Source organism: Pteropus medius, unplaced genomic scaffold (assembly GCF_902729225.1).
Source record: "Pteropus medius unplaced genomic scaffold, Ma_sr-lr_union100, whole genome shotgun sequence".
NCBI lineage: Eukaryota > Metazoa > Chordata > Mammalia > Chiroptera > Pteropodidae > Pteropus > Pteropus medius.
The window spans coordinates 3,348,925-3,376,598 of NW_024352947.1; the positions used below are offsets into that span (position 1 = coordinate 3,348,925).

Consider the following 27,674-nt stretch of genomic DNA (forward strand, 5'->3'; position numbering starts at 1 on the left):
AAATAAAATAAAAAGGAGTGAATTTTGTTTAAAATTAACTCATTAAAATAATGTTTATACCATCCACCTTGTAACAAAATAAGAGAAGAAAAAATTGACATTGACGTGACTGCCCACCACGCTGCCCTCTCCACTCTTAGTCCGGTGAGTGTGTATTCCAGAAATTGTGCAAAAAGCCAGCATGCGTGTCGTCACGACAATGGAAACAGGAGTTCAGTCTCAGCGGCATCAGGCTCTGCCCCGGACTTCAACTGGGGTGTAGAACTCTGCACTGGAGAGTGGCTCACACCTGAAGTGTGGCTGGGGAGGAAGATGGCAGGTCTGCCCGGTCCATCTGTCTTCACGATCAGTTGTCTGAGCTGAGTCCTGGCAGCCACCTCTGTGATTTGACAAGGCTGCCCTGAGTTTTTCCGACAGCTCTTCGGCAGCCCCAAAAGCTCCAGGGACACCCAGCGGCTCTCTCATTGGCTCGTAGGTGGCCCGGGCTCTCCCAGCCGATCTGGAAAGCATGTTGCCTCAGGAGCATGGCTCCCCGCTGGTCCATCTGATCTTGAAAGTTCATGGTTAGAGTCCCCCGTGCTGTGGTTTAGGGACGGGGCCCGTCAGAAACCCATAACCATTTCCACGTAAGGAAAGCACGACTCTGAATTTTAGCATCTTGATTTCGCATCAAGGGGCCACTTTCTCTGTCTCTACTGTTCTTTTTTTATCCAATAGGGGAAAGGCTGCCCAAACCTGACCGAGGAAAAATGCGATTCCACAAAATCGCCAATGTCAACAAAGCCTTGGATTACATAGCCAGCAAAGGCGTGAAACTGGTGTCCATCGGGGCTGAAGGTGAGCTGTGGTGGGGATAACCCTGATGCCACGCTGACCTCTTGGCGGGGCCGTGGGCCTGCACGGGCACCTGGTGCTGCCAGGCCTTCCGCTAGGCTCTGGGCACTCACAGATGAGAACAGATGTGCCGGGAATGGCAGACCAGGCTCCAGGATCATTTGTGAAGAATAGAGTCACATATAATGCCATCTTCTTCAAACCGATTATAGGAATGAGAAAGAGCTCATATATCCCAATGACCCTTAGAACTAGTGAATAGGGGGACGTGGCCCCTTTGTCCTCTGTGGGAGATCAGGAGCCCCAGCGAGCGGGCGGGAGCTCAGACCAGCCTGCCTCTCATTCGGCACAGCTGCGCCTGTGAACCCGTGAACCTGTGAACCCGCCAGCCAGGGAGCTGGAAGAGGGACCGGGGTAAAGACGGGCCTGCGTCCCCCGTGGTTCATTACGGCGGTGCCCTGGACCCGCGGTTTCACTTTCTGCGGCTCCGTTACCCATGGCCAACCATGGTCTGAAATATTAAGCGGAAAATGCCAGAAATAAACAATTCAAAAGTTTTAAATTGCACGCCGCTCTGAATGGCCTGATAAAGTCTTGTACTGTCCTATTAGGTTCGCTGAAGGAGGAACGCACAAGGCCGAAGGGGTTAGGTGAGGTTTATCGTAGCAGAGTGACAGCCAGGCTGAGCGGAGATGGCGTCAGCCCTGAACGCAGGGGGACCTGAAACTTACGAGGGGCTCGAGGCGGGCTTTTGCGGTGGGAACATTTTGGGCGGGTAAATTGGCGGAGAAGGGAGGAGAGTCCAGTGAATCGGGAGGTGAGCACGTAGCGTTGCCAACCCGGACGTCGCAAGGTCCGGCCCCACACAAGCAGTAAGGCAGGAGTCTGGCTCCCACACTCCGCGGTGAGGGCTGGGGCCTCCTGCGCCCAACACATCCCATCCGGGGTGTGACTCATCCCTTCGCCCCTCGGCTCCAGGCCGTAGATGTTCCCCGCCCATTAGTCACTTAGTAGCTATCTCGATCATAAGATCTACTGTCACAGTGCTCATGTCCAAGTCACCCTTATTTTATTTAATAATGGCTCAAAGCACAAGAGTGGTGATGCCGGCAGCTCAGGTACGCTGAAGAGAAGCCGTGAAGTGCTTCCTTATTTAAGTGACAAAGTGTGTATGTACAGGAAAAAAACAGTGTGCATGGCGTCTTCTGAGGGTCTCGGAACGTGTCCCCACGGATAAGGGGCTTGTTCATCTAGTCTTTAAATTTTGGAAACTCATGGGTATTTTCAGTGATTATGCATGTGCAAAACTTGTGCTTATTATTAATTCAGAATTCGTTTAAATCAGAGACAAATGGTTATGAATATCACATTTGTAACTAGACACACTGTGATACTTATGAAAATATAAACTGGTTTTTCCATATATATTTTTTCCAACATCTCTGGAGTCACAACTCGTGGGAGACATAGTTTATAGGAAAACTTTATCCACTCGTTATGTTATCTGTACATGAACGCGTTGTTGGATTTTGTCCCCTAAAGAAATCGTTGACGGCAACGTGAAGATGACGCTGGGCATGATCTGGACTATCATCCTCCGCTTCGCCATCCAGGACATTTCAGTCGAAGGTAACGGACGTGGCTAAAAATCCGACTATATTATGAGACTTGGAGTAAATTGTAAACTGAGCTAAAGGTAAAATTTGAATACAGTTTTATAAAATTGAACGCTTACGTGATCGAATGAAAGATATGTAAGTTGGTTTTTCACAAGTTTTATATTTCTACGGGAAAAGACCCCGGCAATGCTTTTTCATTCATGGGGGCGGAATCGTTTTGGAAAACATGAGCACATGTTCAGAACAGAAGTCTCTTTTGAAGATGAAGAGTTTTTTGAGCTTCTTTATTGCTTATTATACCAGTATATTCACAGGTATAACAGTTCTTTAGACTTACAGCTGAAACACTTATTTTAGGTGCAAAAAAAATCTAAATCCATGTTTGTTTGCTTGCCTCCTTCCTTCCCTTCTCCCTCTCTCTGCCCCCTTCTTTCTTCCTTTCCTTCTTTCCTTCCTGCCTTCTTTTCTTTCCTCCCTCCCTCCCTTCCTTCCCTTGGCCTAACAGCGTTTGTCATTGTAATAGAGACCCACTCCTTGGTGCTACCCCTAAAGATGAAAATCTTTCGTTTTTTTATGCCTGCTATACTTCTAAATATTTCAATGACTTCAGCGCTGTTGAAAACTGTCAAACTGACATTCTTAAAATTAGAACATTGCCTATTTAGGCCTCAAATCACAGAGTATGTCATCGCAGAACATATTTAAGGGCAGTTTGAATTGTCCAGTTAGCCTCCCCTAACTTTGTCACCTAACAGGTAACTAGGTACCTGAATGATGAGGGGTGAGGACATTGTTTATAATTCTCCTCAGGACGATACCCTCTGACCTTGGTCTTTTTAAGTGATTTTAGTTACTAATCTACCAACAAACATTAAAAATCAGCAGTTTGCCTACCACTGTACCAGATGACGTGAAGCCTACGGTACTTGCCCCGAAGGAGTTTCTGATCCACTTAGATTATTCTCTTCTAGCACTGAAGCTACATTTCCATGACCTAAGATAAAATAATATCAAAACCTCAATGATTTAGGCTCGGGAACGACAGCCAGCTTGAATTAATATGTAGTCCGAATTTAAAAACTTTGTACAGTGTACTTTTAATAAAGTACACTCCTTTCATGCTAATGAAAATAACAAGATGCTTCTTAAAAGTTTTTGCTTTATTAAAAAAGTGATATCTAATAATTTTATAAATTTGATATACTTCTAAATTTAAATATTGAAACAGTTGAACCCACTTTAAAGAACAGATACTATTTTAAAAAAATCTTGTTCACACTAGTGCCTTTGCTGGAGTAGCAGATCCTTTTTTACAGAAGTGAACTTGACCTCAGGTTTTTTTCTCACTGGTTACAAACTTCAAATTGCGATGATATTAATTTAAAACTTAATTCTGTTTCAGGTGTAGCTATGAATGGTATTATCCATTAGAGAGTTTTCCCCAAATTATTAATGATAATTATGTAATCAAACCATAATAGTGTCTAAAATATCACCATAAAAAAGACATACTAATCTGCTTTTCAGAAGATCAGAAATTTTAAATATTCAAAATTTAGCCACGTGTCTAAACCTCTTCGAGCAGATGTCCTTCAGTGACCAACATAGTAGGTGATGTTAGTTTGCTAATTTATGTTTGTATTTGTTTTACTTTATGGAGTCCTTTTGCAACAACTTCACTTAATTTCTGTAAGTCTACAGTAAAATCATCTTAATTTGTTTTCATAATGTATGTTATATAGAAAAAGACATTATTGCAACTGAATTTTTCGAGGAGCACGTTTCCTTCATCAGAATGATGAGTCTCTTACGAGAAATAAATGAGAGCGTGCTGAGTCTGGCGGTGGGCGGTCCAGATGCCAGGACGCGGGGTTCCTGGGTGTGTCATTCGGTGCTGCACGATGGAATGACAGCGGCACCACCTGTCTGTAATGCGCGTTTCACGCTCGCAGTCAGGGTTTCGTGTGTGGACGCGTGTGCGTGCCAGTGGCCACGTTCTGGCCCTCGCCGGCAGCAGAATATCCCACAGTCACGGACACACTTGGCACAGGCCTGTTGGCTTTACGCTGCAGGCTTGGGTTTGGGGGTGCAAGAGTTGTCTTTGATAAGAGCAGCCAATGAAACGGGGAGAGAACTTCGTTCTACATTCATTCCTAAGATGTTCAGATGCGGTCCGACAGAGGTTAGGTGAGGCTCACTGACTCGAAAGTCTGAACTTCAGTAGCATTATAAGATTTTTTGGACCGCTCACCTCTGTTTACTTCCCTAACCTAAGTTTCATTTAAACTTTATAAAATAGAGCATTATTTCCTCCCAGTGTACTTTTCCTTACTAGTGACATCGGCCAGGACCCAAAGGCAGGCGGTTCAGGGTACAGCCCACAAGTAGGTATGGATTTCACATTTCAGCTTCTGCACCAGATAGTGTGCTGATAACGCTTTAGAACTTTCAGTCTTACTCATTAACAGGAATTTGCTAGGTCAGAGACATAAATAGGAGTCATTCAAATTATTTTTATTGCACATGAAATTTGGGTAGTGTGTTTATTTCATCTGGGTTATGTGTGGGGGGAAAGTCTGAACTAGATTGGACAATTTAGAGAAATAACAACAGAATACTTACTTTGATTTGAAAAGTCACCCTCGAGCCCTTACTGAAAGGGAAGTTGAGGGTCCAGTGTCAGTTAAGAGTCCATGTGTTTACAGGGCTTTCAAAACTGTTAACACCTAAGTCAGGCAGAAGCCTGGGTTACGTTAGTGGCTTCGAACTGTTTGCCGTGTGTAGCCGTGGGTCCTCCAGCAGCATGGGCCGCGATGGGAGTAGCAGGGGTCTGCTCAGGCCACTGAAACAAAGCACCAGATTGAGTGGCTTCAACAATAGAACGTTACTTCTCACACTTCTGGGGGATGGAAGTCCAAGCTCAGGGTGCCAGCGTGGCCAGTTTCTGCTGAAGGCCCTCTGTTGGCTTATAGACGGCGGCTTCCTTGCCGTGTCCTCACATGGCAGAGACACAGACAGACAGACAGACAGACAGAGTGTGTGCACCTGTGCATGCAAGCTTTCTGCTGCCTCTTCTTAAACGGGCACTAGCCCCATCATGACCTCATGACCTCATATAATCTCATAAAACCTTGATTACCTCTCAAAGGCTCCATCTCTAAAAACCGTCATGCTAGGGGTTAGGGCTTCAACCTGTGAAATTTGGGGGAACATGAACATTCAGTCCATGACAGAAGGAGAAGAGATTTGTTGGGGGAGATGCCTGTGGCGGGTAAAGTCGGGGGAGCAGGAGATGGCAGAAAGAGCCTCCAGGCCAAAGCACCTGGCGGACACCTGGGCTGGAGGAAAGAAGGGAAGGCTTGGGGACCACGGTCTCACCATGCTGTGCTGTCCTCATGCCGGTTCGGCCAGGCCGATGGGGAGTCCTTAAGCCTAAACCTCGCTCAAAGGGCCCCACATATGGCAGGGATGTGCCCTCCCTCGCTCGGCCTGTGGCTGGAGCAGCCCGAGGAATTATGGCCTCTGGGATGTGCAGCGGTGGTCACTGTGGCATCTGGGGTGTCAGTGCCCGCCCTGTGCTCCCCGGGGCGGGACAGCCGAGCAGCACAGCTTCGTGGTGCCACAGGGAGTGGGTGTTTTTTTAACATGGTCAAAACTCAAGTGGCCAAACTTGAAATTTACCACCGAAAGCCTTTAAATATTATAAAATCTCTAGATAAGGAAATAAATTTGAGACACAGTGGCCTCTGTGCATCCATTTACCTCAGAGTATCAATTATAAATGAGGTGAGTGATAGGTTAGGTAGGTCATAAACTGTACACATTTTAAAATTTTTTTATAAAAAAGGTAAGTTACCAATAACCCTGAAGTCATAACTTGCAGTTGCACCTGCAGTGTCCTTCCCGAGTCCCTTAAGTGTCATCAGAAGTCGGTCACTGGGTGCGGGGCTCCAGCTCCCACCCTCATGCAGAAACTACGAGAAGAGACGATGCGTTGGCAGCTGGCTCCGTGGGGGAGGGACCAAGGTTGGGTGCATGGAGTGCTGACCATTTAACCCTGTGGACGCTCTTCCTGGCTGTCATTCCAGAAACCTCTGCCAAGGAAGGCCTGCTGCTGTGGTGTCAGAGGAAAACCGCTCCTTACAGAAACGTCAACATTCAGAACTTCCACACCAGGTGGGCCACCCAGGCCCTGGGGTCCTCCCCTTCCCGCTGGGGTCACAGTGGCAGGGGACGGTGTGTGCTTACACCAGTGTTCCCTGCTCCCGTCCGAGAGGCGTTTATGTTTGTGGCAGGACTAAGGCCACTGACGTTTTGATGCTTCTGGTCTCCTGGGGGAAATGGGCGACTGAGGCCGAGGGTGCTGGCGGAGCAGCCCTGTACTTACCAGTGACATGCGGGGCCGGGACGGGTGTCCAGGACGCGGGGCGTGAGAAGCGCCTTCCCGGGGCCTTCGCCTGTGCTGCGGCGGCGGGGAGAGGAAGGGGGGAGCAGTGGCGGGGGCACGGGGGGACAGGCACGGCTCCTTCGTGGGAGGGAGAGGCCGTGGGGGGTCTGATGCCCCATGTCCAGGCTCCACCCTGATCCCTCCGCTCCAGAATCAGCTTCTCGTGCTGGAGTTCAAGAGAAATAGGAAAATCATGTTTGAGAAATGGCAGGAAGGTGGGTGAGTGAAATGTAGAGACGATCGGAGAGTGTGACTGTCCCTTGCTTCAGCCTTCGTCCTCAGGCAGGTCCTCTGTCACACTCTGTGTGACTGGAAGAGTGGTTGAGTGTTTTACTCTGCGTGGCGGGTCACCTCGGAATATAAATGGGCCCCGCCACCATGGATCATCAGAGACATCAAGAATAAGGATGAGACTCAACAAAAGCTTGGGGAGCTTCTCCTGGGATTTAGAGTGTCTGCCAGGTGCCAGGCACTGAGCCAGGCGTAGAGTGGACAGAGGCGAGAGGGCCTTTCCGTCCCTGTGCCTCACCGTCTGCAAGGTGACAGGAGCCCACGCAAACGTCAGGGGTCCCAGGCGTGCTTCCCACCCACCGGCTGCTTGCTTTGCTTCCTCTGGCCCGGGAGGGGCCCCACTCTTCAGTGGCCCTGGGGTCCCTTCTCCCCCTGACCCTCTGGGGACAGAACTCCCACTGACTGGTCACCACTGAGGTGCCCATGGCCAGCGCTTGTGTAAGGAGCAGTCAGCGCTGCTGTCTCTGGGGAAGTGACTATAAATCCACATCCCTCGGTGCCAATGTCTTAGCCTTTTTAAAAAAATAACCTCGAGAAGAAAGGCAGAGGCTCCCGGGGTCTCTGAGTGGCTTGTTAAGCGAGCGAGAACTCGTGGAGGAACGTGTGTGCTGGACATTCAGGGTGGGCGTCCTCGTGTCTGGTTATGGGGCAGATTCTGGGGAAAGGTCCAGAACGGAGACTGGAGAAGACGGGGAGAGGAGGCAGTCGGGGCCGGGGGTCAGTGACGGAGTGGGACAGCAGGACCGCCGTCCAGTCGTCCAGTCTGCCAGTTCTCCGGCATGGAACTGGGCAGGAGGAGGGGGGAAACTCAGGGGAGGGGGCCTGGATCTGAAACGGCAGTGGACGGCAAGGGGGCGGCAGCCCTCCTCGGACCCCGGGTGTTGGAGGAAGGCACCACGGGGTCACCGTGCGGGGCAGGGAGGAGGGGACACGGGCCCTCCGAGCACTAAGTCAGACAAAAGGACATTGGAGGCGACGTCTGATCAGCGCAGATGCCGCCGCCGCTGCCGCCTCTGCGCTAACACGGTTTCCCGTTCTCGCCCGCAGCTGGAAGGACGGCCTCGGCCTCTGCGCGCTCATCCACAGGCACCGGCCCGACCTCATCGACTACTCCAAGCTGAACAAGGTCGGCCTGCGGCCCACCCCGTGTCCTACCTGCGGCCCACCCCGGGTCCAGCCTGCGGCCCACCCCGTGTCCTGCCCGTCCCCGCATGTTACCCGCACGCGAGCACATCAGCCCTGAACTCTGCATACACAGCCCGCCAGCTGGCCTGGCGCAGGGCCTGGGGAGACGCCCCCGTCACAGCCGGGTCAGGACAGGACCCACAGCCGTCACCCTTTTTGTCTCACTTAAGCTATGTCTGTTGATTGGGCTCTATTTACTACGAGGCCTTTATGCGTGTGTGTTAACGGGTTTTATTTTTCTGATTGTAGATGTGAGGAGTGGAGCATGTAGTTTTTGGCAGGGGGAAAGGTTTGAATCCTTTCCGCCTTCTTTCTCAATTCCCTTTGCCTTTTCTGAAGTTCTCAGTTGCAGACATAGCTACTCAGAACTGGTTGACTTAGTTTGTCACACAAGGGACACTTTATTATCATAACCTCACTATTGATACGAGACGTTAGTTGTCGCCTCAGACAAGAAGTTTGGGGACTTTTTGTTTGTTTTTTTCCCTTTTCAGATAATCAACTTAGGGAATTTTAATTTTCCCTTTAAGCTTAAGCTTCAACGTATCTAAGTTTGAAATAGTCTTCGAATTGTTTAAAAGTAGTTTTAAAATGCAGTCTGTGCTGGATGAAAGAAACCTGTGCCCTGTCCATCTCATGGTGGACGGTCTGTGCTGCCCTAGAAGCGACGCCATGTGAGGACGAGACCGAGGGCCTCGTCCCACCCGCATTCCTCCAGGCGGCTTCAGGCCCATTTCTCAGGTTGCTGGTGTGCTCAGTTGGCCCTCCATGGCACGTTGCTGTGTTTTGGTGGGACCCACCCCTGCACGCTGCCCTCACCTGTGCGACGTGGTTGTTGGGTGCTGTCCTGGCTTTCACCTGCCCAGCCCCCTTCCCCAGCCCGTCTCCACTGACCCTGGGGGAGCAGGTGCAGAGTTGACTCGTATTCTGAGATTGGCTCCACAGCATAGTGATGGGAGGCCGCTTAAGGATGGAGCAACCAGAGTCCTCAGCTTTTCAAAGTATATATTTTCTAATCTCTGAGCTATTTCAAAATGGTTCAGACATTCAGACAGTGTATATATATTTTAAATTAATCTTTAATTTGCAGAACGAGGGGCAGACCTAGTTTCACTAGCAGTTTCCAATGGTCAGTCTTTATTAGAAAAGGCCAACAGACCTGTGGTAATTGGCCACCTACAATAGGAGAAAAAGATGATCATTAACAATAGCAGCTAATACTGACATAGCTCTAGATAAGACACTGTTATAAATAAATGCACATGTTTATTATATACGTACACATGCATTAACACGTGTTATAGATTGCACATATTAATATGTTATATACACATACATACATTAATTTCAATGCCTACATTAATAAGTACATATTATATACATACTCATTCACTCGTCATAATGCACGGTTCATATAATGTGAAGTAGGCATTATTATCCCAGTTTATAGATGAGGAAAGTGAGGAATTTGGTAATCTGCCCAAGGTTACGTTGTCAGTTGCTGAGTCAAGAAGACACTTAATTGCCACATCCTTTCTTTAAGTTAGTCTATGAGATAACTTTCGCAAAGTCTCAGAATCACTACTCTCCATTTTTAATGCTGAAATTTTTCTCATATATTAAAAAAACAAAATTTTTACTTTGCTATGTGGCTTGATGAACATTTGCATAAAATGTCCAGGTAGGCCTTACTCGGTGATATGGCTGCTTTAGGTGAAATGCTTATATACTTTGTTCAACAACATTTAGTTGGAAAAGCTTTTTGCCTGAAATAACTAGATACTCTGTGAGGCCAAGAAGCTTACTTTGGTTTCTTGATTGAGTATCGTGAATGAGTTTTTGAAGCCTGCACTTTTTAACCGTTTCACTATATTAAAAGGATTATATCCACTGCAAAGCATTGCAGTTTCTAAAATGTTTAAATGGCTTTGATGTTAAAATCATTAAAGTCATTCCCAGACTAACGCTACTTTTTGTTCCGATTTTTCTTTCTCACGTTCCTCCATCCCAGATTCATAACAGTCAATCTCTTTAGTTGATAAAAATAAGAGATGTTAAATAAGGCTTTTAGTTTTTCAGTAATTCAGTTATACGCCTCTGGTTAAATTTATTTTATGTTACATATATTTAACCAGTTGTACAATGGAAGGTAAATGCAATCTTAAAAACAAGGATTTCTTCATAATTTCAAGTTTTCATGATTTCTTCTAGTCTTTAGCACCCAGAAACGCGATTTTCGTTCTTGGAGCCATCTCGTGACATTCAGCAGTGACCCGACCCTTCCACCTGAGGTCTCAGTCCCTCCTCCTCTTATGCCTCTGCTTTCTCATGTTTAAAACGAGGGTGCTGGACCCCATATTCTCCACAATCACCTTCCAGATCCAGAGAATGGATGTTTCATGCTTTCATTCGGAATTATTTAAATTTTGTTATCAATACCATTGAAAATAAGTTCTGACACTACGTGTGCAGGGTGTCTGTTTGCTCCTGTCCTGAGAACACGTCCATGACGTCCCTCCCCCATCAGAGCCTTCGTTCTCGTAAACGTTTGCTTACATTTCGTGTATCGCCTTGTGCATGGATCGTGTGGTTTTCGTATCATTTTTGATGTTTTCGTAAATGTTTGAAACGATTGGGAAAAGCTAAGAAGGAAAATTATTTATAAAATTGTGGTTTCGTGTGGATGGGAGGGAGGGTCTCTTCCCAAAAGTGAGGTAAATAGAAAACATCATTCATATGTCCTTTGCAGGAGTACATTTTAAAAAATGGATTATGCTGTTTTTCGTGCAGGATGACCCGGTAGGAAATATCAACCTGGCCATGGAAATCGCAGAAAAGCATCTGGACATTCCCAAAATGCTGGATGCTGAAGGTGAGATGAGCACTGTGTTATGACTCGTAAAATCTACGGGCTGCGTGTGCTGCGGCCGTGCACGGGGATCGAAAAACTTATAATCAAATTCTATCTGAAGTACTTAGGATTCCTCACTGAATATTAGAGGTTTTCATGCTTGTTCATGAATTATTTTTTTAATCCTGCACAAAAACAAGCTAGCAAAACTATAGTGAAAGGATTTGGTAAAAGGTTCAGCTTTGGCAAAGAAACAGAGTGCCTTGGTTTGTGATTTTCAAAGAAAAACTACCTATTTTAATTGTTTAACAACATAAAGTAATTTCCTTATCACATAGAGACAAGTTTAGTAAATAAATCTTGTGACTTTTCCACAAAGAAAAAGTCCTTCTTTCCAACTAAAAGTTATAGAGTCAAAATATAGGAGAGAAAACATCAGCATACCTCTCGAACTTCTCCATTTCATTTTTAATTAGTCAAAATTAAATTTAGTTTAGTTCAATTCGACAGAACTTCTAAGTACTTCGCAGCATCACTCATGCTGGGGAATGGTTTCAAATGCCTTTGTGCCCTGTATATGTGATAGATTGGTGAGTTGTACTTACGACACACGATTTAAAGCACAGATGTAGAGGTCGTCCATACGTTTCACCTGTGCATGATTCACTTGTCACTCAACAGACATTTATTGAGCACTTACTGTGAACTAGACCCTTTGCCAGGCACTGCAGGAGGTAATGAGGTGTGTAAGGTAGAGTGCTGACCTCAAGGAACTTAAATTACTGTATTGTGAACATTATTCCCTAAAGGTGTGTTGCTTCCATGAATTAGCATCGTTGGGAAAAGCAAAGAACTTGGTTATAGTCAATAGTCAACTTTCTGTTCCTCCTTATTTTTGGTGATTATTGCGTTGAGGCTTCTGTAACAAACTACCAGAAACTGAGTGTCTTCAAACAATAGAAATTCATTCTCTGATAGCTCTGTGGGCTGCAGTGAAAACCGAGGTGTGTGCGGGGCCATGCTCCCCCGGAGGCCTCCCCAACAGCACCCTTCCTGGCTTGAGGCCCAGGCCTTCGCTGGCCTGTGACAGCACCGCTCCGATCTCTGACTGTCTTTACGTGGCCGTCTCTGTGTCTCTTCCCCTCTTCTCCTGAGGGCAGCAGCCACATCTCTGCTCCAGCACCTCACCTGAACTGGAACATCTGCAAAGACCCTACTTTAACGTACCTTTCTGGGGGACACAATTCAACGCATAACATTGATCTTTCTATTAGGATTCTAATTGTGCCCATTTATTAATTTAACCATTTAGCAAACAGCTGTATTATTGGCATAGCCGCTCGAATACGCTCCAGAATTCTACTGTGGTTTCTCCAAAACTCTTTAGAGGGAGAAAGTCAATACAACCATGAAGTAGCAACATCGAAAAGCTCCTTTCTCTTTTTCTTCATCTCTCTTCTCCGAGTTTGCATTTGTGTGGTCTCTCCTTTGACCTTTCCGTTCAGTAAATAATGAAAATACCCGGAGTTTACCCACTGGAACTGAGAGCTAAGATACTAAAGAGAAGAGAAAACTGGTGGCATTTAGTAAATTCCTCTTCCAGTTCATTAATGCCTCCCTGGTAGTCTACAATTCAGGGCAAGTTCAGGGTCACCATCGGTATTGCTCCGGCCTGCTGACATTTTTCACGGTTCTTTGGTTTGTCCTTGGTCTCTGACCCCGGTCGGGGCAGGTATCCACTCTGCTCGCCCTTCGTGGCTGATGGGAAGTCTCAGCAGTCTATTCATTTCATCCTCCCGTGGCACATCCCAGGCTCCCATGACTTTTCATCTTTCCTTTTGAATGATTCGGAGAAATGTTCACACACTTTTCTTCATGAGAATCTTCTGGCTGATGGGGGCTGGGGTGTGCTGTGGTGTACCTACCTGCCCGGCAGGTCCCCCCACATTTACCTTTCGTGCCTTCGCTGCTGACAGTCAGACGTACTATCACCACAGATCGTGTTTTTTTCTTATTCCCTCTCCCCTTTTCTTTTCGTGTCATACCTTGGGCTCCTCCTCTGAGACCACTGATCCCTCTTGGCTAATCCTTGCCCTCCCACCTGCTACTGTTGACCTGACTTTCTATCATGTGTGTTGGTTTCTGAACCTTAAGTTGGAATTGTTGAGTGGCTAATTGCAACTGTTAACTGTGGTTAAAAAAAAAAAAAACTTGTGAAGTTCTTTATCATCTTAATTATGTTCATGCTCTTAAAAGGTTATGAAGGTGGTTTCCCTGTTTTTGCCCACAGGCCTTTTTTGAGGTGGGCACCAGGGTTAGATTTGTGGGTGCATTTGTTCCTTGTGGACTTGCAGAAGGGGTCTTAGTTGGCCCCTGAGTCGCCACGCGTACCGCGATAGAAGTCTGGGAACGTGTCGTGTGCGTCCCATTGGGCCCTGGAGGTCCAGTTCTGGCTGCGGCGGTGCCCGACTTCTGAGCTAGCCATGCCCATCTCCTTGGCAAGTCCTTTATTTCCATTGGCAATTCTCAAAAGGGCTGACTTCGCAGGTGCGACGTCTTCGATTTGAGCCTAAGTGTTCACAGCATGAGTGTCGGGGTGAAGGAAGGTTAAAACTGACTGCCCCGAGGCGCTCAGTGGGGGACCTGCAGGTGTTGGGACATTGGAGCCGTTAACCTTCTTTTCTCCACACAGATTTAGTAAACACTGCCAGACCCGACGAGCAAGCCATAATGACTTATGTCTCCTGTTACTATCATGCTTTTGCTGGTGCACAGAAGGTGAGGACGTAAAGCATGGGTCGCTGCTCACCCCTCACCTTCTGTGTCTTAATTTGTTTTTTCAATTGTTTTTCTCCTTTTTCTCCCTCTCCTCCGAGTAAGGAGACCCGTCTGGTTCTGAGGAGACGGTCGTGTGTCCTTTTCAGTCTAGTTTTCTTTGGGACTGACTTTCTGTCCATGCACTGGTATGCCACTCATGTTCGTCTTCCAGAAGACTCCTTTCTGTTACACAGCCTCACATCCTTCCTGTTAATGTGCTCTGGAAACCCAGTGACTCGGTTTCACTTTAGGGACTTACAAGGTGTCTTCCTAACTTCATTCTGCCCAGAGACTGAGCTGAATTTAAAGTTAAAAAGCAGAAAACGGTGTTGCCAGAGGGGAGGAAGAAAGGCCGTGTGTCACGTGGTTCGGGCTCCTGCCCGCGGGTGGCTCCGCGGCTAACACGAGGGGCAGCAAGCGTTGTAATGTGTACAAGCCGAGCGTACCCTTCTCTTTAGATGTTCTGTCGCTCCTGGTGATTTCTGTAAATGGCATGGTAAGTATGTGTAGAGGACATTGCAAGACGTGCTTCTCCAGAGAATTTCATCCTCACACCTGCGGGCTGTTTGCAGGGCAGGGAGCTGGCGGTCACAGGGTGGTGCGGAAGGGGACAGCAGGAGGGATGTGTCCCCAGCCTCTGCTGCTATTCCCAGCATCTCGAAAAGTGACATGTGTCACTCAGAGCAGAAGTGGCAGACGACCGGTTCAAGAGGACGTGGGCCCCCCGAGTCGCTAGGAAGTGGCAAGAAGCCCCCCACCCACGAGCACACGGGCTCCCTCGTAAACGCCTCGACTGCACTTTAAAAGCCGGTCAGGCGTGGGGGAGGAGAAAGCTCTCAGTTTGCTTATTCAAGAAACGTTCGAATCATTCCGTTCGCGAACCATCCCAGCAGGTTCGGGATTGTGGGCCCAGGAAACACACAGAAAATCGATGGGCGTAAACCAGCTCGTCCTTCCCTTTGTTCACCCTGGTTTCTGCTCTCGTGTGTGTGTGTGTTCTCTGTGCTGTTTTCCCCCCTCAGACATCGTGAACACCCCCAAACCGGACGAGAGGGCCATCATGACATACGTGTCCTGTTTCTACCATGCTTTTGCGGGCGCGGAGCAGGTACCCAACATGCGTCCATCTGGGGGCTGTGCTGCTCCTCTGCATGCGTGTCCGTTGTGTGTGTGTGTGTGCGTGTGCGCGCTTCACATCTTACCTTGGAATCTAAGTGTTTCGTGGTAACCTAATGTGGCACGTTCCAAACTGAGACTACTTTCTAAAAAACAGCTTTAACTTCGGACAGCTCCTGAAGTGTGTTTACCTCTCTTTCCTTCTAAGAGATTGCCTTTCGTTTCATTAGTATGTCGTGTGACACATTCGTGTGTTAGGAAGCGGCCGACGCCACGAACACTGAGCCACGTCCACTGAGCAGCACGGGGAACCGGCCCGGCCCCCTCCTCGGCCTGGAGAAAGCCTCCTCTGCCCAGCGATTCGCCCTACCGTCTTTCAAGACTGATCTTATTTTAACTGAAATAGGAAAGAGATAACAGTGTTAGAACCTCAAAAACATTCTCATTCCTTAAGACAAATAGCCTGAGGGGTATTGTGGGTAAACGTTCTTTCTTTCTCCGTATTTATCTGTTTCCGCCTCCTTCCCCCTCGTGTATCTCTACTTGGAGAGTCCCAAGAGACTGGGATGGACAGAGGATGCGTTATTATTCCTGGGGTCTGTTTAAGACCATCACTGGCAGCGATGACCGGAAACCAGCCTACGTGAGGGCATTAGAGGCGAGGCTTCAGGACAGGCCAGGAAGCCCGATAGGTTCCTGCGGTCACCGTGTTCGCTTTGCCACTCCGGGCCGAGTTTCCCTCCACAAAACGAGGATAGAGAGATAGGACTCACCGACTTCTCACGAAGGTCACACAAAGTCTCAAAGCAAGTCCATCCCGGGGGAGGGTCCCATCCAGCGTGCTCTGCACGTTCACTCCAGGAGAGGCCATCAGTGAGCGCAGTGCGGTGACATACACATTCAGGACCCAGTCGTTTTTGCTTTGGTCCCCAAAGGCTGCCGTCACTCAGAGGCTCTCGCCCCACCGTCCTGAGGTCCGCAGGGCACCCAGGCACACGCTCAGGGACCGGCGATTTCGTTTCCTGACCCCGATATTCATTCCTCTTACTAACGTGCTCAATGTTTCACAAAGCTCGTGTTTTAGACTAATGGTGTCTCCCCGTTGTTCCCGACAGCATACCAGCCTGCCGTGTGAGTCTGTGTGAAAACTGTAACAGGTGTGGAACGGTTCGTAGCGTTGAGCAGCCACGCCCTCCGTCGTGTGCCTCTGTGACCTGGAATCCGCAGCACGCCGCCCCCCCGCCCCCCATGCTCATGTCATGCATGCCCACCCCTGTCGACAGAGCTGTCCTGTTTACCTATTGTGTTTTACAGGCCGAGACAGCGGCTAACAGGATATGTAAGGTTCTTGCTGTGAATCAAGAGAATGAGAGGCTGATGGAAGAATATGAGAGGCTAGCGAGTGAGGTAAAGGAACCGGCGACCCAGAGTCCTGTCTGTGCCCCCGCAGAGGGTGGGGCGCAGAGGCTGACCACGGGCTGTCACTGTTGCTTTCTTTGCATTTTTCATCTCGGATGGAATGAAAGTAGGAAAATGCAGTTGAACTCGGAGCTGGCTCATCTCGTAGCGGAGTCATTGTGGGCCCGCTAAAGAGCTAACCCCGCGGCCTTTGCTGCCATCCCGAAGCCCAGAGGCAGTCTGCACGTTTGCGAAGGAGAATGCGATTGTATTCTCAGCGGGCGCCCCCGGGCTGGGGCTCCGATGACACACACCACGTTGCCCTGCGTGCTTTTGCCCTGCTTCCTGGGCTCCCGACAGCGGCCAGGCCGCTGCCCGTGTCCAGAAGCCTCGTGCCCGGACCCCGCTCAGAGCAGCGTGTGCGGGACGTGGCTCGGCCCGTGTGTTTACACAGCTGGAGGGAAACGGGGAAGGCAGGGCCCCCCCGTCCAGATACACGCATTGTTCCCGCGATGCCCTTCTGAGCTCGTCAGCCAGGCTCTCGCTTAGAAAAGCACTTTCCATGTTGCTCTTTTGTTCTTATTTTGGCAGCAATAGGAACTCGAGGGTCTTGTCACGGCCACCGTGCCGTTTTCCCCACTCACGTCGTGGTCCGAGTGAGGTTCCCAGCCACGTCGTCCCTAGACGGAACTCGATCGCGATCACAAGTATCAGAGGCCGAATAATTTTGCCCTGACTTGATTTAGCTGATATCTGGTCTGTTCTGGGAAAAGTCCCAGGACACTTGGACTGAACCTTCCCAAGCAGTGGTTTATGTTAATCCGGTCTAATGACGCTGAGTTTATGCTTTCCTGCTGCTGCTGTGGGAAGAGTCGGTTTGGCCGTGTTGTTTAATGCCAGTGATCAGCCTCAAGGCCGAAGCATGGCTAGCACCAGAGGACAGTGATCCTCGGTCATCACAGCCCCGTCTCCTCCTCAGACCCTCGGGCTGTGGGCGCATTGCCACTTTGACTAATTTTTAGTAAGTTATCGTGGCTTTTTAGCAGGTCATTTCTAAGATGGGTAGGAACTTGAGAAAATACCCTTTGTCCTTAGGAATTCACTCCCGCTCTCATGTAAATTTCCTTGAAAGCCAGATATCAGATTAAAATATACGTTGGCGTTGAGTCAGCCCCAGATCTGCAGTACATTTGTCTGGTAAATAAATTCATTACATTGGAGCTTATTTAAAATACAAATACGTGTTAACGTAAATCAAATTCTTCGCTTATTTTGTTACACTACATTCTGCCATGTCAGGTGTTTTTTTGTTTGTTTTTGTTTTTTTCATTTGAAAGCTCCATCCAGCATTCGTCTGCTACTGTCTGGTCCCCGACTTTCCTGTAAATGTTACATTTTTGTAAACCATGGACCTGTGCCGACTCTAAGTTTTCGACCTGCGTCTGGCGTTGTTGGGGTGACCGCTAGCGGCCGTGGGTGGATGGACGTCTTCGTCCTTGGGCAGGGTGCCTTTCCTTTCCTGGCAGCCGGGGTATTAACCTGTAGTTTTAGAACCATTAGCTTATCCCACCCCATTGCTAGGTTCCTCTGTTTCTCAGCCAGGGCAGAGGGCTGGTGTTTCAGCAGGACTTTTGTGTTTCGGGAACAGCTTTTGGAATGGATTCGCCGCACCATCCCCTGGCTGGAGAACCGGACCCCTGAGAAGACCATGCAGGCCATGCAGAAGAAGCTGGAGGACTTCCGAGACTACCGTCGGAAGCACAAGCCCCCAAAGGTGCAGGAGAAGTGCCAGCTGGAGATCAACTTCAACACCCTGCAGACCAAGCTGAGGATCAGCAACCGGCCGGCCTTCATGCCCTCCGAGGGCAAGATGGTGTCGGTGAGAGGCTCGGGTGGGGCGCCCCCTCCTTTCTAAAGTCTTCTCCCGACGGGCTGCTGAGGGGGAGCTGTGGCTCCTCCAGCCTCCTCAGGTAGCAGAGGTAAATCTGGCCTTGCAGCCACTTCGTTTGTGGTCTTTCCTCCGACCATGATGCAGCCCCTGACTCCTCACCGCGCTGGCAGGGTGCCTCACAGACAGCGGGCCCTTAATGAGCCCTGACGAAGGGCTCTCGTCCTCTCCTGCCCCCTCACGACTGGCCGCGTGTCCCCACGGGTCCCCTGGCATCCCTGCATGTGCCCTCTGTCCCCTGCTGTCGTGACCTGCCCGTTCCTCCTCCTCGAGGGCTCGGTCCCGCATCCGCCCTCCTCTCCGCTGAATCCCTCGCATCCGCACACGGAGTTCTGTGACTCCTTCCGTGACTCCACGTCTCCCTGTAGCACCGTCCTGGTCCTCGGCTGCCTTTCACAGCTGCACGTCTGGAAAGAGGCCTTAAGGGACCGACTTCCGGGTCCTCCCGGCTCCTCTGCGTCTACTCCTCAGCCAGCAGGGAACTGGCTTCTGTCCCCTCCCTTGAGCTGTTCTCACCGAAGTCAGCAATGCCCACGCCGACGGTCCATTCAGTCGTCGCTTCTGTTTTCCCGTTCTCTATGGCTTTGACCTCCTTCCTGAAGTTCCTTCCATTCTGGAACTTCCTGTTTGCTTCCTACCTCATCGAGCTCTTTCAGTCACTGCTCGAAGCGTCGCCTCCTCTGCCCAGTCTGTAGCCGGACGCTCCTGGCTTCGCGCTGGCCCTCTCCTCACACCCTCCACGTGATCTCGCCCAGGCCCTTGGCTCCAATCGCCACCTAAATGCCGACGCCTCCCAGATTTTAGTCTCCGGATCTGACTGACGCTTTCTAGGTCCATGGATCTTCTTCACTGTCTCAAAAGCATTTCAGACCTAGCATATCCAGGAGTCGCCTGCAGTGTTCTCGTTTTTGGTAGATGGCATCACTATACCCTAAGTTACTAAAGCCCCAAACCCAGGTGTCACCAGCGACCCTCCCTTTTTGTCACTTTCTTGCATCCGGTTCCTCAGCCAGTCCCGCTGGCTTTACTTCCAGATTATACCTTAAATCCATGTCCTTCTCTCTACTCCACGTCCATCGCCCTGTGCCAGGCCACCATCCTCTCTCCTCGGGCCCTTCAGTATCCCTCTTAATGGCTCTTTTCCTTTGACCCTAAAATTCATTCTCGGCACAATAGCCGCCATCACCTTCTTAAAACGTGAATCGGAGCATGTCTCCTTCCTCCTCAGAACCCTCCGGCGACTTCCCAAAATGTTTAGAATCAGATGCAGACTATTTTCCTGGCCTGCATGATCCGACATGCTCTGCCCTCTCCGGCCACGTGGCCACAAGGCCTGTCGTGGTTTTCCTCACACACACGCACCCTCACCCCCCCTTCAGTCCCATCCTGGAGCGCTCGCCCCCCCACTTCTGCACATGACCGGCCTTTCTGTCATTGAGGTCTCGGCTCAGATCCACCCCTTCAGAGGGGAAGCGTCTCCTGTAAGTCCCCGGCCTGCAGGGGCCACCCCCGGGGGCTCTCAGCATCACCCGACACTGTTTCGTGTTCCATCGTGACATGTCACTGTCTGACACGAACTCGTGTAATTACTTACTTATTGTCTTCCTTTCCCTAACATCATGAAGGCGCCATGGAAGCAGGGGCTTTACAGATGTTGCTTCCTCTTATATAAAGTCCCTGGCTCGTGCCCGGCACATGCGCGATGCCCGGAAAACAGCAGATAGCAGACAGGTGGGAGGTTCGGGAAGGGAAAGGAAACAACACCGTCAGGCGCGCAGCGGAGGGGTCGCGGGGGCGCCGAGAGATCGGAGGGTCACCGCTCTATCCTCGCACGCCCAGGACATCGCCGGGGCCTGGCAGAGGCTGGAGCAGGCGGAGAAGGGCTACGAGGAGTGGCTGCTCAACGAGATCCGCAGGCTGGAGCGTGTGGAGCACCTGGCCGAGAAGTTCAGGCAGAAGGCGTCCACACACGAGACCTGGGCTTACGGTGAGCGGCCCGGCTCGGGCGGGGGTTCCGCAAGCTTGAGGGGAGCTGCGGACAGAGCCGCAGGGTGCGGGTGCTCCTAACGCCATCCCTGATGCCTGCGGGCACATGTCCCCGCCTCTCTGCTCTGCTGTCTCGTACTGAACCTCTTCAAGAGACGGTACGAAGATTTATCTTCTAATCAAGCAGATTGTGTGTATTTTCACAAAACGGCTCTCCAGATGTGTTCTTCCCACCCTTCCCTGTGTGGGGCCCGGCCTCTCCTGCCTTCCCCACGTTTTTCCGTTTGATTCCACACGTATCTGTTTATTCTCTAACTGTGGGTGGGTCGGACAGCCCGGCTTCTGCCAATAGGATGTTCGTTAAACGCCACGAAGCAGCATGAGTTCCCACTCAGAGAACCTGCCTGAAAGGAGGAGGCAGAGTGTCGTTCTCTAGCCTGAGCTTCCTCGTGTCACGTAGAGTCAGTCGTTCCTTCTCTCGGGCCTGCATACATCCCAACTCCCGGAGCCAGGACCTGTGCTCGTCATGCTTTGCTGGCTGGCTGCTGGCTGCTGCCCGGGAAGAACAAAACTCTATCGTGGCAGAGTCATCCTGTTGGGGGAGGGCAGGGGACCTGTGCTTCCCTTTTGCTGTATCGCGGTTTGACTGTCGGGTTGCACGCGACACACTCGCAGGCTCGGACCTGGACCGCAGCCGGGCGCTTGGAGCCTCAGCTTCGCCACTGCCCGGCTGGGAGCCTGGGGCGAGTTCTGAGCCTCTCAGGGCCCCAGTGTCCTCTTCAAAGTGGGAATGACAGTCACGCCTCCCTCACGGGGTTTCGATGAAGATCTAATGGGTCCATATTTATAAAGTATTGAAATCGGCATCTGGCACATAGGAAGTGCTCCGTTGTCGTTGTGGAATATGTGATCATTTGCCCTCTAGTTCTAGGTTTATGGAACTAAATGTTAAAGGCCATCAGCTGGGGAATGAGTGTGGCTCCAGTGACTCGATGTAAGCCGTATTTGTGGGGAAATAGGTGAAGGTTCAGAGAGAAAAATTTGTAATTTATTAGGGAAAAAAGCCACAGGCTAAAAGAACTGGGGTAAAGGTTGAACCCGTGGACGGGCCGACAGTACAAGTGTATTATCTGATGATGCCAGGTGAGTCCGTGAGCCAATAATCACTAACTTAACTGAGCATCAGTCACACTGAACAGTCAGATCCTTGTTACCTAGGATCACAAGTCAGGTATGTTTGTTGTTCAGAATGTACCCAACCAGCTTCCTCTAAACTTGTAGACGTGAGCTTTCATCGTTAGCAGAGTGACAGCCCGAACCAATCACAGTGCGGCCCCTGAGTGTTCAGCCCTGTCGTTCAGCCCCGTCATTCCTCCCCCGCTTCTCTCGGTTAACCATCACTGAGGACGTTTCGGGCACAAAGAAGCTGGCGTGTGGCATTGGAGCAGTCACACCCTTGCTCCGACCTTGCAGGCAAAGAGCAAATCTTGCTGCAGAAGGACTATGAGTCGGCGTCGCTGACGGAGGTGCGGGCCCTGCTGCGGAAGCATGAAGCCTTCGAGAGCGACCTGGCGGCTCACCAGGACCGGGTGGAGCAGATCGCGGCCATCGCACAGGAGCTCAAGTACGTGCATCCTCAGGGGCCTCATGACGTGGGCACTGAGAGGACTCCCTGGGCGCCCCAGAGCTTGCCCAGGAGGGGCGCGGGCCTGCCTTGCCTGTCCTGTGTGGAGTTTAGGGAACCGAGCTGGAGGACCCCGTGATGGGATGCTGGTTTGTTTAAACGGATGACTGGTTTGGCTTCGGTTCTTCGGCTGTGGTAGTTTCCGTGTGTCCCCCCGCCCAGCAGCACCCCAGCCCCAGCACAGGCCACCCCTGACCAAGCGGATGAGAAATCAGTGGGGAGGCCGGGCGTGCCGCTTGGAAAGGCGGCCTCGCCAGGCCTGGTGCAGCCGACAGACCACATTGTGCTCCCAGAGGCCAGAACGAAACAGCCGTGGCGGCCTCATGCCGCAGGGGGAGGCACGAGCCCACTTCCTTTATCGTCAAATGAGGGTGCTTCGTCGCCGCTCTTGTTGTTTTACGGGAGGAACTAGCATGCGACAGAGCCCAGGCTGGTCTAAGCCGAGTGACAGTTCCCGGCCAGCCTCTGGGAGAGGGGCCTCCTTGCAGTATTTGCAAGTGTTTTTGAAAGACCTTTTCCCCCTTTTAATAAAAAAATTTCATCCTCTATTCCTTTCCCCCTCATTATAATCACTGATTTGTCTGCAACACGTTTAGAGCTTATCACATAATGATAACAAAAATATTTATTTCAATACGTGACATTTCTAAACTCCCGGGCTCCTCGCTCTCGATCAGAGCAAACCCCTTAACTGACAGATTCGGCCTCTTTAAGAGCATCCTGTGTTTCAGCCTTGCCCAAGTAAACCCTTCACATGTGTTCGTGGCCGTCCCGGCCAGTCTGCGCACTGTATCCGCGGCCTTGACCTTCTCGTACCTCTCATGCTTCCTGAATATCAGATATCTGGCGGCTCGTTAGCCGTCACTCACAAAATAAGGAGATGAAGGAAGCTCAAGCCGTTTAATGCTCTGCAATAGCTCCCGTGAGTAATCTGAAATGGTTTTAAGTGTTGCCCATAAAAGTTAAGTAAAAATTTTATATTATTATCCCCAATGCCTACTTCTCCACACGGTCAGGAGAGGAACCACATATAGGATTTATATCCTGGCTCATCTTAATGTCACTGACGTCCCTGTCCTTTTCACCTTTCCTAGAACAGTAAATCGAAGTGTGTGTGCAGTTCTCAAAGTGCGTAAAAAATAGTGTGCCCCATTATGCGAACCCCGTTACACGAGTTCTGAAGCAGTTTGTGTAGAACTAACACGTATGAGTTAGAGGAGGGAGAATCATTACCCTCGCCACGGGATGCTGTGTCCATGAGCGTTGGTGGCCGTTATGGATTAGTAGGAGTCTTAGCTTTTGTTTTTGAAGCCTTTTTCTCTTTTATATTTGCGTTTGGAAGAGCCAGACAGAGCTTTTTCACTTTGCATTCAAGTCTGTGCAAATAGCTTGTGTGCTGTGTGGGTTTTTTGGTGTGTGTGGGCGGGGCAGGGTTAAAACAGTCAACATCAGGGTCTTCATCCCTCCATCAGAGAAGTGTACGCGTGTGTGGAAAGCTGCCCGTAAGAACCAAACAGGCTTTAACTGGGTGGCAGGGAGCGTCTTACCCACTGGGCGAACATTCCCATCACAGCTGCAGGCATCTCCTCTCTCCAGAGACAGCAGCAATAACACTCAGTAAGGACAAGTTATTTAAGAGGGAAGAAAACAGGTAATGAACAAGGATTGTCTGAGTTTAAGGTCTTATTAAAACAAACCGAGGTTCATTTACTGAAAAATAAAACACTTGAGCTTTGGGAACGGGTGTGGCAGGACAGGGAGTTTCCTGAGGCCGTCTTGTCTGGACGCTTTGAAGGAGAAGCCTCGTGAAGATGTCTTGAAACTTTGTGAGTCTCACTTTCATCTTGACTGAAAGACTTAACCAATTTTTGTATAGAATTCAAACTTTTTATCCCTGGAGATACCAGGGTAACCTTCTAGTTGAGAATTTGCTTGAATGGTAAGTTCAAATGACTTCCGCTCACAAAGCTCCCGTTGGGACGTCTGGGCAGGCCGGTGAGGAGGAGGAATTATTTACTGAGAAATGTCATTCTCGCTGTCACACGATCAGACCTCCTGGTCCGCGAGCGGGGCTCTGTTCTGCCAGGCAGTCAGGTCCCTCCGGTGCTGGAGTCTCAGCGCCTGCTCTGGACAGGATGCACACCCCATGGTGAGACGTGGGGCCCACCGCCCTGCGAGAGGGGCCGGGGACACCTGGGCACAAGCTGCCCCCTCCTGCCCTGGACTCATTTTGGTGTTCCAGGCACTGTGGCTTCAGCGTGGCCACAGGACGGTCCTCCAGATCCAATAGCCGGCTCTACTGACAGATGCAGTGCCACTTAAAAGCAATGCCCTCTGGAGGCCTGGCCAGCAAAGCGGGAGGGAGAGTGATGGTGGCCCGAGGCATTGAGAGGACAAGTCCACTGACCAGCGAGAATGTCACTCATTGTTCTCGTAATCCGTCAGAGTAACGATCATGTTTGCCGCGGTGGCTGTTAACAAAACTCTGAAATACCAGCCAATTCTCTATCTGATCTTATTTTAAAAAAAATATATACACACACACACACAAACACACACACACACGTATATAATCTGTTTATTTTGACAGGGAAAGCTAATTGTTATTTTTTACTTCTACTAGTGAATTGGACTATCATGACGCCGTGAATGTCAACGATCGATGCCAGAAGATCTGTGACCAGTGGGACAGACTGGGGACGCTCACACAGAAGAGGAGAGAGGCCCTGGAGGTGAGGTCTTTAAGCCATCTGCTCGCGTGAAATCTTTCAATAGGGGCTCTTTAATCCAGTCCCTGTTTTAATTTCTTGTATTTCTGTGGCGTTACGTGCATAAAACAAAACAGATTGCCCGATGAAAGGAGCCTCTAAACAGTATGAAAAGCAGGAGAAAGAGAGAAATGGGAGGTTGGTGGCTGTGACCGAGTCAGGGTCAGGAAGAACTCAGTGAGAGATGTGCGAAGGGAAATGACAGCAAACGCTGAAGCAAGGGAAAGTGACACGAAACAGTTGGATGAATCTGGCCTTAGTAAAGCATAAGACTTGGGTAAATGGCAGTAAGTGGCTGGTATTTAAGCGTACAGCTGGCCCCCTCTTCTCACGGGGGAATACGTTCCAAGACCCCCAGTGGGCGCCTGACACCATGGACAGTACCAAACCCTATCTATACTGTATTTTCCTATACATATATACCTGTGGTAAAGTGTGATTTATAAATTAGGCACAGTAAGATGTTAATAATAATAATAATAGAATAAGACAGTTAATAATACACTGTAATAAAAGTTATGTGAATGTGGTCCCCCCCCCAATATCTCATCATACTGCACTCACCTTTCTTGCTGTGATGTGAGATGACGTGGGGTAGATGACCACTGTGACGTGGGTTAGCCTCCCACTGACCTCTGTCAGGAGGAGGATCATCGGCTTCGGGCGATCCCGGATCATTGAGCCATGATGACGTTGATGGTTGGCTGTTGGGAGCAGATGATGTCGGTGGTTGGGAAACTTAATATTTTCAGATCACGGTTGACCACGGGTAACTAAAACTGCTCAAAGTGAAACCGTGGATTCCGGGGGGCGGGGCGGGGGGTAGCAACTGCGCCTAATTATCTTTTACCGTAGACGACTCGGACGATGTGAAGGAAAGAAGCAGTTAGCAGTTTTCTGAGTCTTCTCACCCTGACTCTGATGAAGTTTTAAAATGCACGATATCAGGCTCCTAGATGCGAAATAGCTATTCCATGTCACCCGAAGAAAGAAACGGTGATGGGTAGGAAGGACCAGGCATGTAACAGAGACAGCTCAAATACTTTAGAACGAGAGGAAAAATGAGTCCAATTGTGAAAGATGTGTGATGCGGATGCCTTCCCTGTCGGCTCCGCATCCTCCCGCCACATGAAACAAGCGTGGTATCGTTCTCGGGCTTGAAGCCTCATGATTGCATTTGTCCAGAAAAGCAAAGAAGGACTCTGTGTTCAGTCCCGAATGAGGATTAGAGAACATTAAGCTGTAGCCCCTCCTGCCTTCACGAGGCGGGTGGCTTTCTGGAAGGGCACGCCATCTTCTCTGCATGCCGCTCCCTAAAACGAGGAAGGTGGTCTGAATTCTCTGTTCCCCAGCGTGGTGAGGGAATCGCATGCTCTGACTTACAAAGCAAGTCACTGTACACCCTCCGTGGAGCCTCAGGTTTTCAGAAGGTGGCATGTAGGGGGTTGGTTACTTTACTCAAAACAAGGCTGCTCTGGACGCCACCAAATCCTCCCCCGACTGAGAAGGTACTTCCCAGACCCGCAGGGCTCGGCCCCAGGAGGCCAACCTCGCTTCGTCCCGCAGGCGGACTGTTAGTTACGGGAGCCTTGTGATTCCCAAGCCTTCAGACAGTGGTGTGACGCTCTGGAATGCGTGTTTACATTGTCGGAGACCTTTTTTTATGGTTTAATCTGTAATAATGCTTGATAATCTTCAGAGAACTGAGAAATTGCTGGAAACCATCGACCAGCTTCACCTGGAGTTCGCCAAGAGAGCGGCGCCCTTCCACAACTGGATGGAAGGCGCCATGGAGGACCTGCAGGACATGTTCATCGTGCACAGCATCGAGGAGATCCAGGTACTCCCGCCCGGCCCGTGCGCTCAGGCACCAGAAGTGAGCTGTGATTCTAGAAACTGGGAGGACCGGGATATTTGGTTGGTTTGTGTGTGTGTGTTTATTTTTATTAAGAAAGACGTGGCTAGCAGGCCACATTACCCTTTGATCCTTATCAGATAATGGTGATGCTAACGTCAGTTCTTTAAAAAAGGATGGGCAAACGAGGCATAAGTGCTTTTAGAGTTATTCACCGAAAGTCATGAGTTTATTGGCTGCAGGGCTGACTACGGTGCACAATGTGTGCATATTACTGTTTGTTAAGATCTACCGAGTTTGCCAGATAGTAAAGCATCAAAAACCACGTACGAGCACCTTTTGCCTCGCACAGTCCAGATGTTCTGCTTCTGATTGTTCAGTGAATTTGATATATAATTGAATATGAAAATACTTTTAAATGATTTTTTTCTATAAAATAGATAGGTCATCAAAAAGAATCCAGATACAAAGGAAATCACTGAAGGCTGGGCTTTGCACCCATTCCCCCTAACAGGGAACATTCTAGAAGGGTTTGCACCTGGGTGGAACGGGCACGGTATTACTTCACTGAACACAGCATTTGTCTTCTGGAAGAGGCCGTGATGGTGTTTCCTGCATGCAGCCTTAGCAGAGGTCAGCAACCTAGCATCATTTACGTTTGGAGTAAGTGAGACTTCTGATAGGCCTGGGGGGCCATACTCGGAGCACGAAGTAGTTCGTTGCGGGAAAGGTGCGCTGGCAGCTGGTCTGCTGCAGCTCCCAAAGCGAACGTTAGCGTCACACCCGAAGGTGGCCCACGGAGCGTCTACAGCTGGACCGAGGTGGCTGCTGCCTCACAAGCTAGGGCCACATGACAGCTTCGCCAGATGGAGGGT

General features: G+C 49.8%; 1 protein-coding gene across 3 annotated transcripts in view; it reads left to right on the forward strand.

The window, feature by feature from the left end:
* The window catches only part of ACTN2 (actinin alpha 2), a 61,510-nt gene that overhangs the window by 22,090 nt on the left and 11,746 nt on the right, over nt 1-27,674 (forward strand). The window contains exons 3-14 of one of the 3 annotated variants that reach the window (XM_039850311.1): nt 718-837; nt 2,377-2,463; nt 6,542-6,629; nt 8,239-8,317; nt 11,167-11,248; nt 15,067-15,152; nt 16,475-16,567; nt 18,207-18,437; nt 20,346-20,493; nt 21,966-22,116; nt 24,800-24,908; nt 26,644-26,784. In XM_039850311.1, coding sequence (XP_039706245.1) covers nt 718-837; nt 2,377-2,463; nt 6,542-6,629; nt 8,239-8,317; nt 11,167-11,248; nt 15,067-15,152; nt 16,475-16,567; nt 18,207-18,437; nt 20,346-20,493; nt 21,966-22,116; nt 24,800-24,908; nt 26,644-26,784 — 1,415 coding nt within the window. Of the gene's footprint in view, nt 1-717; nt 838-2,376; nt 2,464-6,541; nt 6,630-8,238; nt 8,318-11,166; nt 11,249-13,919; nt 14,006-15,066; nt 15,153-16,275; nt 16,568-18,206; nt 18,438-20,345; nt 20,494-21,965; nt 22,117-24,799; nt 24,909-26,643; nt 26,785-27,674 lie in introns of those variants that run through there. The other 2 variants (XM_039850310.1, XM_039850312.1) reach the window with 2 other exon arrangements.